The sequence below is a fragment of the Hoplias malabaricus genome, chromosome Y (genome assembly GCF_029633855.1).
Source record: "Hoplias malabaricus isolate fHopMal1 chromosome Y, fHopMal1.hap1, whole genome shotgun sequence".
NCBI classification, from domain to species: Eukaryota; Metazoa; Chordata; class Actinopteri; order Characiformes; family Erythrinidae; genus Hoplias; species Hoplias malabaricus.
Window position 1 is genome coordinate 64,945,545 of NC_089820.1, and position 15,641 is coordinate 64,961,185.

Genomic DNA, 15,641 nt, shown 5'->3' on the forward strand with positions numbered 1-15,641 from the left:
TCACAGGTGAATATTATGTTTGTTCTCTGAGGAGGTGTAATTCCACTTAGAAATATATGTCAACAAAGCATGTTTTTGACCAGAGACAGACAACCCTACACTATTCTGAGTATGATTTACGTTAGCTATTGGAACACTGATGTGAGGATTTGATGACCTTCAACCAGGAGAACATTTGTGAGGTCAGATACAGATGACGGACAATTAGCTACGGATCACAAATCAAATAAATTTGATGGGGCTTCGTGACCACACAGAATTCTGTTGCAATGCGGGAGAGGTTGTACTTGTTATACCTCCCTGGCCTACAGTTGGCATTGTGTTAAATTGAGGAAATACAAGAACACAAAAACAGCTTTTGTTGCCCTCGTCTTTAGTAGAGCTAAGTGTACTTAGTAAGAGCACAGTCTGAATACTTTGGGACACAGTATGAGGCTGTTACTCTCGTTTTTACAGGGCTTCTAAAAACACTAGAGAGCAGCACACAATATCCCACAGGATAATGACTCCATTCAACAGTTTCCAGAGTTACTTAACTGCTATTTATAATCGAGAATGATTCACCACAGAGCAGTGTCTGAGAAACTGTGACTGTACATTCAATGCTCAGAATCGTATTGATAAGAAACATGGCAATTAGCGTTTAGCTCTAAAGTACATTTATGGGAAGGTGGATTTTGTGGTCTATTTAGATATTTCTTGATTTTAAACTGTAATTTTGGAACTATGAATTGATGCTGGGGTCCTGGGTGCCATGAACAAAGCACACCACTGTAATCTGTGCTGTTATTATGGATGTAATTATAATTTTCCAAATATATCCTTAACAGCACACAGCTTTCTGAAAAGCCATTACAGGTTTTCATAGGGTACACATAAAATGTTCAGGTCTGCTTGCAGAACATGACTAAGCTTGATCTAGGACTGTAGGCAAGACTCGTGGATCATGCATCAGACTTCAGCAGAATCTTTGTGACGTCTATTCAGTATGTGGTGGATAGAGGAACTACATTTTTTCAGTTAGAAACTATGACCACACTGTCTAGTGAAGCAGCATTTTCACACTAACTGACACGTCTACAGTGAAGTAATGATTTAATCCAGATTACCCATTTAATCTTGAAAGAAAAAAAAAGTGAAATAGCAAAACTCTTTATTTCAGAGCTCTTCACAGACATGGCAGACCCACAGTCAGATGCCTCTGCAGGGCCTGAGCTACAGGATGAGGGAGAGTCTCTCTTCAGTAACCTGGACATCTTTCTCTTCTCCCTCATTGTGGGTCTCATCATTTACTGGACCTTTTTCCGGAAGAAGGCTGAAGACATTCCTGAGTTTAAGAAGCTGGACACTCCGTAAGTACTGAGCATATGTTGCAAATTAAGCTTGAATCACTTTTAGACACTTTTATAGGGTAGTTGATAGTCTATGTCCTTCCTGGTTCCCAGCTCTCAAAGAAACATCTGTATCACCTGTTTTAAATCAGTACTTTGTTCTGTATGTCCATCTGTGTCATAGTAAAATGGATTCTATAGGAGGTTTTCCTGTAGTTGAATAAAAGAAGCTCTACAGTGTCTTTATCCTTGGATGCACTGTGATACGTTCTGTGAGCATTCACAATTATACGATGGATTTCACATCCCTGGATACAGTCATTAATGAAAAAAGGATGCTGAAGTATACGTCATGCCTGTTTGTGTGCATGTTCACTATAAATGTTTGTGAGGTTGAAAAAATAAGCCATGGAATGTAATTAACATGGTATTAACACGGTGTGAATTTAAATGTCATATTTTATGAAAATCTCCCTGGTTCAGTCTCCCTGGTGGAGCCCACCAACCCACATACTGTGAAACAAGACCACCCAGTCAGTTTTCTGTTGGCTCTGTCAGAAAACATGGTAAAACAAGCTGTTCTCCCATCACAGCTCTGGACCCACGTTTATTTGAGAGTGAAAGAAAAGTTTAGACGCACCAAAACACTCAGTAAAATGGAGAAAATGAAAGCCAGAGTTTCTGCTCCTCACCCCTCATTGTTGTGCGCTCGGGTGAGTGGGAACAGCGAGCAGCTCATTATCATTTAAAGGCACAGGCACTGAAACTGGCCGGTCTGGAGAGGGCTGTTTACACAGGGGGTGGGGTAAATGCGGTGTGGGGCTTGTGGGGTATTGATCAAAGCAGGTCACAGATGTTTCATTACGAACCAGAACTGTAGATGGTGTTAAATCTAAAAACAGTAGCAGTCGTATGAAAGAAAATGTTGCAAATGTGTGTTGGTTTGTTACTTGTGAAGTGTACCTGAATTCATTGGTAAAGTTTGTAGTAGGTGGTGTCAGCGTGTTTCTGACAAGGCTATTGATCTCTTTTCCCTCCACACCAAGTCAATTTCCCTGACAATGCTAAGTCGTTGCTGAACCAGACGTTCTGTCTACTGATTGCATTCCTCTACACCCAGAAACTGAGGAGATGCAAAGTTCAGCTTTGATGTTGGTTCTTTAGCAACTAGGGCTGGACAGTATATCAGTATATTAAAATATATCGGGATATAAACAAAGGGGGATATAGGTGTGTAAGATAATGTCATTTGACATGTGCTTCAGTCGTAATTTTGATAATTAAAAATGTTTTTTTTGACATCTTGTTCACATTTTCAAAAGTGTACAATCATGGGGAAAAGTTAGGGTTAGGGTTAAGACACCCAATGAAACCCTTTGTAAACGTATTTAAACATGGACATTTGAATTATGTTGAGAGAGCACATAAAACCGTTTATGTTCTGTTTATAAAATCTTCATAAAACAGATTTTTTAACATTATTTTTCCCAACATATATTACATCGTATCGTATATCTCCATTCAGCTACAATACATCGGGATATGATTTTATTTATTTATTTATTTATTTTTTGGACCATATCGCCCAGCCCTATTAGAAACTGTCGACATGCCACTTACTTTAAGCTAATTTTGTTTGTAACCAAGCCTCAGTGGCTGTGACATGTCTGTACAGCCTTTTCTAACCCTGTTCTCATTGAAGGAGCTTCAAAGAGGAAATATCGGATTGCTGAAGAGATTACATCAGCTTTCTTTGTGCAGTCTGGTCATGTGAAATGGTGGAAGTGAAATCAGCAGTTTAACTATCAGTCCAGTTAAGATATTTTGAGAATTGATCGTGTTGAAATACTTTGGTAGATACTACATTCATATACAGGCACATGGTGCATATACATTACACTTGTAAAAGGCTGTATTTACAATAAAGGCAACCCTCCACTCCATGTGTATTTAGCCTTGTGAACATAAAAGTCTTGAATGAAGTCTAAAACAGCCCCACGCTACAGCCACCTACTTACAATGAAGCATGGCAAAGCTACATTTAATTTGGTCTGGTGTTGCCCTGATACCGTGTCGGTATCGGCACCAATACTGGCACTTAAACACAGTATCGGTATCGGCTACAGAAAGCACAAATACTATAGGTGTGTTGGAAATGGTCCCCTACTCACTATTCCCTACAGGTAATACACATGGCACTTTCTGGAACACAGCCCATGAAGCATATACAGACGCGCGTACGCGCCGCTAGATGCAGCTCAAATTTAAGGTTGGGGCAGATTATAAACAGACTGGGTATTACACACTTCATGACTGTTTTTGTCAATTGTTATGGAGACTGGAAACATTTCACATACAGTACACGACTGGGGATAACACACTACATAACCCCAAACTCCCCAACCAAACACACAACTCACGTTTCCTAGGAGACACAGATAAATACGGACGTACAACTCGCTGCAGTTATTGTGTGTTGCTATTTGTGTAGATCCACAAAGCTCTCTACACACTGCAGCGGGAGCTGGAGATCAGTAGAAATAGTTCCACTTTAAATGGATCCAAAATATTAGCGGTAGCTGGAGCTGTGTCATTTATAGTGGAATTTAAAAATTAGAATAAAGTTGGAATAAAGGCTGTAACAGAATGTTTTGTGGCTCACTATGTTCTCCTACAGGTAATACTCATAATTTGGAGGCGGTGCATCCAGCTCTATGTAATGTATTGTAGTTTTTCTTAGTTTTACCATTTAATCCGTCCTCCATTGTAGAGCTCCACTGCACGGGCCTGTGTTTACTTTCTGTGCTCTGTTCTCATTGGCTGTTGACAGGACTCGTTCAGAGCTGAGGTGGTGGAGAGTTGACACTACGCAACTACGTCCAAAGTCGGGTTGAAATAAAAATCAAACGTTTGATATGTTGCGAGTGATCTGAAACGCAATTTTGAGGCAAAAAAATAAAAGAAATGGAGCTTAAAGTCGTGTAGTGTAACCCCAGCATTCCAAGTGCATTTCACAGTTGTGACAGATATCCTCATGACAGTGTAAAAAGCTGTTCAGTCAGGCTTAGTACTTCCTACTTGTTACTGCACTGTGGATTTATACATTTTTTAAAAAAAAATTATTTATACATTTTTTTTATTCATGGTTCTGAATCATTATTAACTGCACATTAAAAAAATTTAAAGAAGTACATGTTCATTCAAGTGTATTAAGTCTTATTAGCGATACAGAGCACTGCTTTAACAAAATAACATTTGTAAGTATAGCAATATAAATATCTGGATTTATAGGCACTTATTTAAGATTAGAGTTGGTATCGGTACCCTGTATCGGCAGATACTTGAACATGAAATATCGTATCAGAAGGGATAAACTGGTATCCGTGCATCTGCTGAGCGCTGATATTCTGGACAATAGGGCTGGCCCCAAGTATACATGTTTTCAGATATTTGTTCGTTGGGTAGGTATACGGTTTCTAATTTTGTGATTCGGATATTCAGTTTTTTGGATAAATGTGTCTGTCTGTTGATAAAGGAAACGCTCCACTCAACCCACATTCAGGCTCCAGCAGTGCAGCTGGAGCCACTCATGAACATACGTCTTTGTGCAAATGAAGCTTAAAACATCACACTTACAACAAAACAAGGCAAAGCCACAATTCAGTTTGTCAGCTTTGTACCTGAAATTAGAGCAAATTGTGTATACTCTGTGCCCTTAGCTAGCAAGCTAGTTAGCAGGTTAGCGAGCATAGGTAGTGAGTGGAGCTGGAGAGAGGGATATTAAAACAGGGGTTGGAAGTGGATTTTGTTAAAGACTTATTAATACTTTTTTGTTAAAGTATTATTAGAATATTCACTGAATATCCCAGTCAAAGCCCAAAAATAGTATTTGGGACAGACCTACCGAGTCTTTATGTTAGGGTGACGAGACGTCATCTTTAACCCGGACATATCCCATTTTTTTAGACTTAAAAAATGTCCGGGTGGAATTTCACAAACGTCCGGCATTTTGTTTTTCTAGAGCTTACATAGAACTTCGAGAAGAGTTTCGTTCACAAACTAGTCCCGCCCTCCCCTACTCCGATTGGTTTGCTTGAGTGAGAAGTGGGCGTGGTGAAGTAGCCTAAAATCTTCTGATTGGACGGTCTGACTGTAGAGCTACCGTTATTGGTCGATAACCTTCTCTGTAAACATTTAATTGGTCAGTCTGCACGTCAGTAGTCCTTGTTTACGTCAGGCAAAGCTCATGTACCTACCCTCATCTCGAGCAGCTATGCCGAAACGGAAATGTAAGTTCTCGGAAGAATTAAAAAAGAAATTCCCATGTTTTGTGTAGCAAATTAAGGTGTAAAGGACCTAAAAGCGCACACAGGTTCAGCTAAGCGTACAACGCAGAGAGGGGTGAGAGCTCGCCACCCACCCCCAGACGTGTCCTCTTTTTTACCATCTCAGATCTGGTCACCCTACTCTATGTAGATGTAAAAGCACATTTCACAATTAGGCTTACTTTTCTTTCCATTTTTTGAAGTTATTTTAATGTATTGTCTGTAGTTTAAGCTTTTGTGAAGACTGCAGAGACGAGTGAAATTGCCTCAAATGCAATCTACTTAAGGATCTGAGTACAATTTTCTGTGATGGTCAGTAGCTTTCTCACTTACAAAGGCAGTCCATGACCTCTCACTCTGTCACTACTGTCAGCTCGCTAAATTATATTTGTGTACGTCTGCTGAGTGTCTGTTCATTGCATTTATAAAGTTGGAGCAGTCTTTTAAGCTAACCTCAGATAGAGTACAGAGCCTGTTGAGCAGATCTGTGTATTAAAGACGTTAAAAATAGCCTAAAAAGAGTCTTTCTAAATAAGGAAATTTTAAAAAGACTTATTACTCCATTAGGTACATAAAAGCACACACAAGTTGGCCTCGGAAAGAAAATACAATGCCAGAAAATTAAATATGATTATATGTGATTAATTATAAACTATTATAATTATACCTTCGCTTAAAATACCATCTTCTTTAAAATGCTGCAGTGAAACGTCTTGTTATGCACTCAGTATAATGACGTTCCAGTAATACACTGCTGTTTCAGATTGCTAAAATTGATAATGGATGACTTGGTTAATTAGCGGAGATATAGCTCTTCTACCACTGCTCTATCACTCATGTCCTTAAAGTTTGGTATGTTTAAAAGCATATCAGCGGAGATGGCAGCAGTAGGCTGGGTATACAGCAGAGTAGCAGCAAGGAAGGCAGACCCACTCTGTCAGCAGTTCAGCGGCGATAGCGGCCACACTGGGCCGGAATGTACAGCAGCGTAGCAGCGGGGATAATAGCCAGCCTCAGTCGGCGTGTTAAACGGCGTATCAGCGGAGATAGCAGACGCAATTGGCAGAGTGGAGTAGCAGCGGGGAAGGCAGACCCACTCGGTCGGCAGTACAACGGAGATAGCGGCCAAACTAGGCCGGCGTGTACAGTAAATTAGCAGCAGGGATAAAAACCCCAGACACATAAAAGACATCCATAGGTTCACACATGAACGGCTGTATAATGCCAATTATAGCTACCCGTCTGTGCCAATTTATTGTGTAATAAACCCCAGAAAAAAAAAACACAACTGCTCTGTCTCGAGGCTGTGTGTTGTCATGGTAATCAGCATTCTGTTCTCCAGTGATAGAGAGCTGTCAGTCATACATGGTCATTAGTATTGGGCCACACCCACACCGTTCTCAGAGAGCTCTAAGAAGCATATTTTGCTCATTTTTGAGGAGAGATTTATCATATTTCTGTTTTTGTTTTTTTAAAGTTAAACTTAATTTTTGCTGAACATTTCACATAACACCCAAGTTTAGAACAGTACACAAAACAACATTTCGCAATGGGTTCCACGGGGCTTTAAAGGGAACATCTAAGATTGTGTGGAAACGCTGTTCTAATCTCCATGTCTTTTAATGTGGAACATTATATTTCAGGGAAAATAATGACTTGTTTGTACGTGGCTGAAGTTTAACTTGAGAGAGACTGAGACTGACTCGTAAACACGTCTGTTTCAAGCACACAAACAAACTGGAGAGCTAGCAGATGGTGACACTATAATAGTCTTGTGTGTGTTTTTTTTTTTTTTGTTGTTGTTGTTTTTTAATATAATTACAATCATGAACTTTGCCTTTAACCGTGTCCATGGCTACTTACAGTTCACCAAAGTGCTGATATGTTTTATTAATGTTAATACACTTATTCAACATTTTTTGACTGTATATTCATCCCTGAATAGTGATTTTAGATACAAATGCTGGCTCTGTGGGGAGATCACTAAGGATTCACCCATGCATATATCTATTTGCCACTTTATGTGTGTTCACTCTGTTAATCTCAATCTTTTTTGCAGTTGTTTGTGTTTTTTTTTCCTTCCTTTTTTTCTCTTCTCCTCTTTCAGTTCATGCTGATTATATCAGGGCAGTAGCAAGCTGTGCATGAACACTGCATGCTCACATACCTCTGTGTGGTAGGACTGCAGAATATAGATTGTGTTCCTAGATAGCATGAGCGACCAGATACACTAACCAGTCACGAGATTAAAACTGAAATCTAGCAAATAACGATGATTATCTTGGTACAATGGGAGCTGCTGAGGGGAGGGCTATATCAGGCAGAGAGTGATTAGTTAGTTCTTGATGTTAGAAGAATGAAAAATGGTAGAGTGAACTAATCTAAGCATCTTTGACCAGAGCCAAATTGTGCTGGTTGTAATGTTTTGGTCTAAGGATGGACGACTGGCAACAGAGTCATTTGTGCCCAGGGCTCACTCATGGTGGAAGGAGTGAAGGCAGGTCTGTCTGAAAGAGATAATGCTTGTGTAGACAGGAATCCGAACACAGGTCAGTGCAGTTTGGCCAAATCGCGTTTGCTGATCCTTGTCCACTGCTAAAAGTCCTTACATTCATCATGTGGAAGGCCAGGTGTGCATGTAGCACTGACCTGGGGGAGGGTGATGGTATTGCTCATGGTGCTCTGGGAGTCCTGGTGTTCATGTGAATGTTACTTTTACACCTACCCCTTCCATAAACATTGTTACAGACCAAGTCCACCCCTTCAAGATAATTATTTCCTAAAGGCCTTGGCCTATGTCAGAAGGATAATGCTCCTTGCCACACTATAAACACTGCTGAGCAATGGCTTGAGAAACGTGATAAAGAGCTCATCTAAATCAACCCAGATCTCAGTCTGATTGAGAATCTGTGGGAGTTTGTATCACAGTGTTACACAGACAGTGTACAGAGCTGTTTGTGGGGCATGAAGGGGACCTACACAAAATATCTAATTGGTGTATGCGCATATATCAATGTATTTTTTGAAATTGCATGATTAAAGGATATAATGGTGATTCTTCACTGAGCTGTAATAGGGAGAATAGAGTCTCTGTCATTGCTATTCCATGCTCAGCACTGTAGAAACAGCACTATGTAACGCATCCCCTTGATTTCAGGACAGTGCTGGAGGGGGCACCAATCATTCACAGAGCAACAACACTCTCACACTCTCACCTACGGATACTTTTGAGTCACCTACCAACAGTCACCCAGAGCAGGATTTCAACCCACAACCTGCAGGTCCCTGGAGCTGTGTGATTGTGACACTACCTGCTGTGACACCGTGCATATATATATATATATATATATATATATATATATATATATATATATAATAGAAGATAATGTTCATTTCCCACTTTTTTTCCTTTTGTTTTCCCTGCAGTACATTTAATGATGCATCAAAATCCTTTCTTGTTGTTGCTCCTTTTTTGACTGACGCAGGTAAACAAGCTCCTCTGTTCTGATATAAACTAGGGAATGGATGGCATGCTTTGTTTTGACACCTTAATAAAGTGCAAAATATAGTTGTGGACAAGTTGTGTCCAGTGACATGGGCTCTTTATCAGACTTTAAATTTGTATTTCTTTTTTTGCTTTGGCTTCAGTGAGTGTTTTCCGATCTCAACATTAGGACCTTGTTCTTAAAGTGAGCTTAGTTCAAAGCTTGTTTCTTTCACCTTGTAGTGATTAACGGGAGACCATTGAGCACATGTGAAAACACACGCAGACGAGCTTTAGATGACATGCTCCGCCTGAATCTTTTTTCTTCCTCTCCTCCTCTTTAGTGGGAAGGATCTTTGTTTGTCTGCGGCGAAGGGTATGCAGGAATGTAAAACCACATATTCTCCTGGGGTCTTTGAGGAATGGTGCGAGTGAAAACTCAGCTCCGTGCCTGGGTTCAGTCCCTGCCCCCATACTGTTTCCGTTCTTGTTCCCTGTGAAAGAGAGTGCATCTTGTTTGGAGCCAGCTTCCCCCACTCTTAGTTTTTGTGTCCCAGGACCTCGTTTTTTTTTTTTCAGCACTTCCTGGAGAGTGAGAGTAAAAGGCCAGCCAGCGCTTTCTCTCAAGGTGGAAAGTTGAGCTGAGAGACAAGCCCTCCTTTCTGTTGCACTTTCCTTCCTTTCTCCACTCGAGACCATCTCTAATTTGCTCTCGCCGCTTCCCTGAAAGGCTCAGGGCTTCGCTTGTCACTAGAGAGTCCTTTTATGACAGATGAGGTTGCCATGACAGTCAGAGTTCCTCCGTCCTTGCGATGCTCCAATGAGCAGCGTGGGTTAATGTGAGCGAGGGGCGGGTGGCCAAGCACAGGGGGCATTCAGTCATTCTTCTTCTCGCAAATGCAGCGACATTGTCATTATAACAACAGTTGCCACGGTTACACAACCGCACTCATTGTGCTTTTCTTTGTGCACTTCTTTCCGTATGGCTCATGTTCTGGAAAAAGGGGGCAGGTCTTTCTGCAAGGACCCGTTTGGTTTTGATTTGAGTCAGTGTTTATTTGAGGGTTGGTGTGCGCCAGCCCTGCTGGTTTTTATGGGACATTTTATTAAGCAGTCTCACCATAACGGTCTTTGTGGTTGCCAGATGTTGCTGGCGCCTGTGAGGGAGTGAGAGAGTTGGTATAGAAATCGCTGCTCCTTTTTGTGACAGGCTTCAGTGACCGAGGGAATGACTTTGAACGTTGTGCTCGGATGCTGCTCTCTGCTAAGCCTTGGTCAGACATCTCTTCAGGATTTCTGTGTTGACGTCTTCCATGTTTTCCAATAAGTCTGCAGTAAGTCTTTGGCACGATTCCTTATCCTAAGGATGTAGGACTACACTCGATTTGAATCTACTCTACTGGAGAAAAACATTGGATTGAACCTCAGACTAGCATCAGCAGTGTTTGGAGGAGTTCATCTCAGGATTCAGTCTCAGCCGGGTCCTTCCTTGGATTCCACATGGTTTCTTTCTTTCTCTCTAAGCACGAGGAAGAAAATATCACAACGTCACACAAATGACGTAGTGATGAGTGGCTGCCCTCTTTTCCCCTTGTGGACCTGTGATGGTTGGACAGTTGTATCCTGTTGTGGTGTTTCTGTTTTTCCGAGGCTATGGGTTGTGTATTCTCTCTTCCAGAGGACAGAATTGCTGCAGCAGACAGGTTTGTATTTAATTTCTGGCTTGTTTGGTTTTTTTTTTTCCAGTGCTTTCTCTTGTACGTTCCCATGTGGTCCTAGACGGAGATCTCAGTGATTACATAAGTTTGTTTAGTCAGTGAGTTTGCATGTGCATTTATGTCTAAGCATGGATACTGTGGCCAAAATAGTCAGTGAATCTTGTGTTTTCATTATGCAAAATTGATGAGTAATGTTTGTAAAACTTTAAAGCTGAAAAAGGGCAAATGAAAAGCACCAGTTGTGCCACACTCTGAAAAAATACTCTCATAACCAAGTGCAAGTTCTTCACTGAAGTGGGAAGTATGATAGTATTAATTATTATAATATTCCACCAAACTATGCCTGCCCCATGAAACCTTAGTCTAAGCACAACAAGCAACACTACCTTAAATCCCTCATCAAATCAGTGTGCTCAGAAATGTGTGTAATATTTCCACATGATCTTAGAAACCTTGTGCTGGAAGTAGAACGTGCCATCAGGTGCATGTGTATTGTTTGTACAACCTGTACAAATGAAGACCATCTGTACTGTCTCCTTCATAAGCGTGTGTTTGTGTTCACGGTGGACATGTTCCAAGGTTCATAGGAAAGCAGAGCGAGGCTGGTATGCAAACTAATGACAGTTCCTCATCCTGTGCTGCTATCGCTTTGGACAAGCACACAGAACATGATGGATCACTTGCACTGCTCTTTGTTTCCATTCTCGTTTATTGTTGGCCCCAAGTTGAATGATTAGACAAGTATCCTTCAGGTTTGCAGTGATTTTCTACAAGGAATGGTCTGGTATTAGTCGTAGGAAAGGAAAATAATCAGCACAAACACACACTTTATTTTGGACACAGTGGACAAGTTGCTGTTGAATAAATTAAATGCACAGTATGTGTTTAAAATAAAACTTATCAAAAGTTTGAACCTGCTGAATAACTTCATTCACTTCCTTTTGTCACAGCTGCCTTTGTGCCTAGCACTTTTGGGCAGTAGTGTCTCTGATGTGTTATAAGCTCTGAACGTTCATGCGTGCCTTGTCTTGTTTTCTGTGAAAGACTGCAATAAAATGAATGTCATTGTTTTACTGATATTCCCACTGCATCATAATCAAGTGTTCCTGGTCACGCTGCTTATGAAAAGAGCTCTCACTCTAATTGTTCTCTCAGAGAGGCTGATGGGCAGGCGCTCATGCAGAGATTTGATCTGTTCTGTAGGTGCAAAGATTATACGTCAATTATACACAGGATACACAGGTCTGTTTCGATGTTGAACAGGTTGATTCATGCATTTTGGAAATTTTGGAATTCATTATATTAAGCTTGAAAAAATAAATGTATTTGTGACCTCAGCACCATTAAATATGTCCTTAAGTCAAAATCGTGTGTGTGTGTGTGTGTGGTGTTTATATGATAAAACAGTGGTTCTCAAACGTTTTAGACCAAGCACCACTTATTATCAAAGCCCCCCAAGTACCTCCTACGAATTACTTACTTGAACATTTGTAATTTACATGAATTACACAAAACGAATCTAAAATAATTGCTAAAAAACTATAGAACACATACAAATAATTAGGCCTAAACTGTATGTTTTACACAGTCATGTATTTATGAGAAAATATAGCTACAATTTTGGGAAAATAAGCATTTTGAGAGATTAATTTAATATGCACTTTAATAAACTATAGGTGAGAGCAGTGTGGCGTTTGGAGCAGGTGCTCGCAGCGGTAGGTGAAGGAGGCGCAACGCTGCTAAACAGTGTTTTAGGACTCTAATGATGCAAAGATCCACCACATCATTTTCCTTTAGTTACGTGTTCTCTATCTTTATGCCTCTAGATGTAGTCCTTCTGGGCTTAGGAGTGTTTCGCTGGGTTGGTTTCGGTTTGTTTTTCTTGTTTCCACTTTGCTCTTTTCTGCAATAAAGTCCAAATCACTCACGTCTGTCTCTAGCCTTTGCTTACGTTCAGTAAGAAGCTGAAACTGGGCTTTCTTCACATGGGTTTTGCAAACAACTGGGAGATCACGTTCCCTCCATGGAAACAAGAAGCGGGGGGGAACGCTGCTCAGCCTTTTCCTTACAGACTACTGAACTACTGTTTATTCGTAAACCATGTTTTGTGGTGTTTTTTTGCACAAACAGATTTGATCAAAGTTTAATTATGAAAACCTTAAAACATTATGTAGTTTACACATGAACATTTTTCAAGTATTAATTAATTTGTTAGGTAGGAATGTTTTAGAGCTCATCTGTCGAACCATCATTTGCTGCTTCTTCACGTACCACAGTTTGAGAACCACTGCGCTAAAATATGTATCGTATGAATTATTATTATTATTTTAATCACGCAACAAAACCTTGTGTAGTGATTTGTTCGCTGTTGATACCTAAATGATAGAGTCTGAGTAAACCCACATTTATTTTAAAGAAGGACATGCAGGATAAATTACCTTTAGAAAAGTATCTCAGATTTTCACGTTCCCAACTCCTGAATTAACAGGACTACAGGCTCCTAAACAAATCTTGAAAATGCTTTGCGGTGCATATCTTTACTAATGTCTGCCTTTGTTTGTAGAGCCCCAGCTGCGAGGGAAACCAGTTTCATTGAGAAGATGAAGAAAACGGTAGGCTTAAATAGCCCTATTGCTTTATTTATACAAAACAAACCTACAAATAAAAGATCATAATGTTTTAAGGAAGTCCTGTATCATGGAGATATGACTTGAATTTTATGTTAAGTCTAGAGTTTTACAAACAGTCTCTGCCAGCACTAAACAGATGAGTCAGTGTGTTCTCATTCTTTGGACAAACGTATATAACTAAATCATCATTTTCTGAAATACAAATTCTATATAAGGTTTCAGGTTTAATGAGGCTCAAGGCTAAAAGCAAAGTACTTTACGTTGCTCGTAAAGAATGTGTTAATATTACACTTATATTTACACTAAAATGAAGGGTTCAGACTTTTACACATGACTCTACAGTTTAATTTACAGTTAAAATGAAATGCATTGCTTTTATTTTGCACACAATGACTTCATACTACGTACTACACTGGCATTTTACTGGATGCATGATGTAAGTGTATAAAAAGTTTAATTAAATCACAGATATAATGCTGTGTCCTGTTTTTAAATGATCAGGTTTTTATTTTTATTTTTTTTTTAAAGAGAGACATGTATTTTTTGTGATCACCAGGGAAAGAATATTGTGGTTTTCTATGGCTCTCAGACGGGCACAGCTGAGGAATTTGCCAACAGGCTCTCTAAAGATGCCCAGCGCTATGGCATGAAGGGCATGGCGGCAGACCCAGAGGAGTACGATATGGTAACATCCCACTCTTGCCTTTACAGACTCATTCATGAGCAACAACATTAGAATTTTGTATTAAATTTCTGCATAATCCAGTTAAAAAGAGAGGTTTGATGAGAGCTCCTGAGTAGGGGTTGGCTTCATCATCAGGAGGTCACCAGTTCATCAGCGACATAAACACGTTTCTCACACCAAACCTTTCTCAAACCTATTATTAAACTATTCCTCATGGAGTGTGTTCACAACCATGTGATCTTTTAACTTGCTTTGATGGAGAATTTAGAGGCATTAAACACTTGGACGTCTGGTTCTTATCGCTACAACTGTAAGCAGCACTTACTCTCTGTAATGATGCATTTCAGACTTCACTGTGCCTTTCTTTGTTTACGTCTTTAATGTTGAATGCATTGCCACAGTCTTGGACTGCGCTGATCAGGTTTAAAGCTCAGGTTCTTGTTTTGCTGTGTTCACTGTATGCACTTTCTTTTGCTCTTTTTAGAGTGAACTCTCTCGTTTGAAAGAGATTGAAAACTCCTTGGCCATTTTCTGCATGGCCACTTATGGAGAGGGAGATCCCACAGATAACGCTCAGGATTTCTACGACTGGCTTCAGGAGGGTGGTGCTGACCTGGACGGAGTCAATTACACAGTACGTTTCTCAGATTTGCATTTCCTCAGCTCCTTTTCTCTGTAAATTTACCCAGTGACACTTTTTTTCTGTAAAACCAGGGCATTAAAAATGAACTCAGAGAGCACACTCTGCTCTTTTGAAAAGTACTTACCCTAGAAACATTGCAGTGAGAAACTGATTGCAATCAGCTACAAGAGCATTTCTAGTAAACATCCTAGAGAACTATAAGAAGAATTACAAAACGTAGCAGCCCAGAAAATGATTACCAAGTAATGTATAGAACTGCAGTGGAAACTATTAGTATATCTAGGATCTATCAGCATTGAAACTGATGTGTGTTTGTTTTGTAAATTTGTTCTGAAAAAAGAATTTAAAAAAATGAAGTGAGTAAAAGTTGTTACTGCACAGTGTCCGTGTTAAACTCTCAGTTTAAATTCAGAAAAACCTGAATGTCCTGAATTCAGTCAGTTAGGAATTATCTTGACCTTTAACCTTATGTTTTTCTGAAATGTACAAATACACAATGACACGAAAGTGGCAGAGCGAGCGTCATCAGGTCATACTTCAGTGCTGAGTAATGCTTCCCTGGTTTAGCACACGGCTGGGAAAAGCTGACAGGAAGCCATTTGCTGTGTGTGTCTTGTAACGTTGCGTGACTAAGCACAGTGGCAGAGTCATTGAGCAGTTTTGTTTTCCTGTTGATGCAAAAAGTGACTTGGCAAATGCCAGGGTCTTTACTCCACTGACAAAAGCATTGGTCTGAACATAATAAATGGACCTACTGTGTGGATTAAAACAAAACATGATTTTTTTTATTGATCAACTCATGCAACAGTGAGCTTAACATGGGGA

The 15,641-nt window shown here is 40.0% G+C and overlaps 1 protein-coding gene across 2 annotated transcripts in view; it reads left to right on the forward strand.

Annotated features, from left to right (window-relative positions):
- LOC136678245 (NADPH--cytochrome P450 reductase-like) overlaps positions 1 to 15,641 on the forward strand; it is a 31,811-nt gene that overhangs the window by 1,331 nt on the left and 14,839 nt on the right. The window contains exons 2-5 of one of the 2 annotated variants that reach the window (XM_066656219.1): positions 1,163 to 1,352; positions 13,422 to 13,470; positions 14,045 to 14,173; positions 14,658 to 14,807. In XM_066656219.1, coding sequence (XP_066512316.1) covers positions 1,177 to 1,352; positions 13,422 to 13,470; positions 14,045 to 14,173; positions 14,658 to 14,807 — 504 coding nt within the window. In that variant the 5' untranslated portion in view covers positions 1,163 to 1,176. Of the gene's footprint in view, positions 1 to 1,162; positions 1,353 to 10,402; positions 10,844 to 13,421; positions 13,471 to 14,044; positions 14,174 to 14,657; positions 14,808 to 15,641 lie in introns of those variants that run through there. The other variant, XM_066656220.1, reaches the window with a different exon arrangement.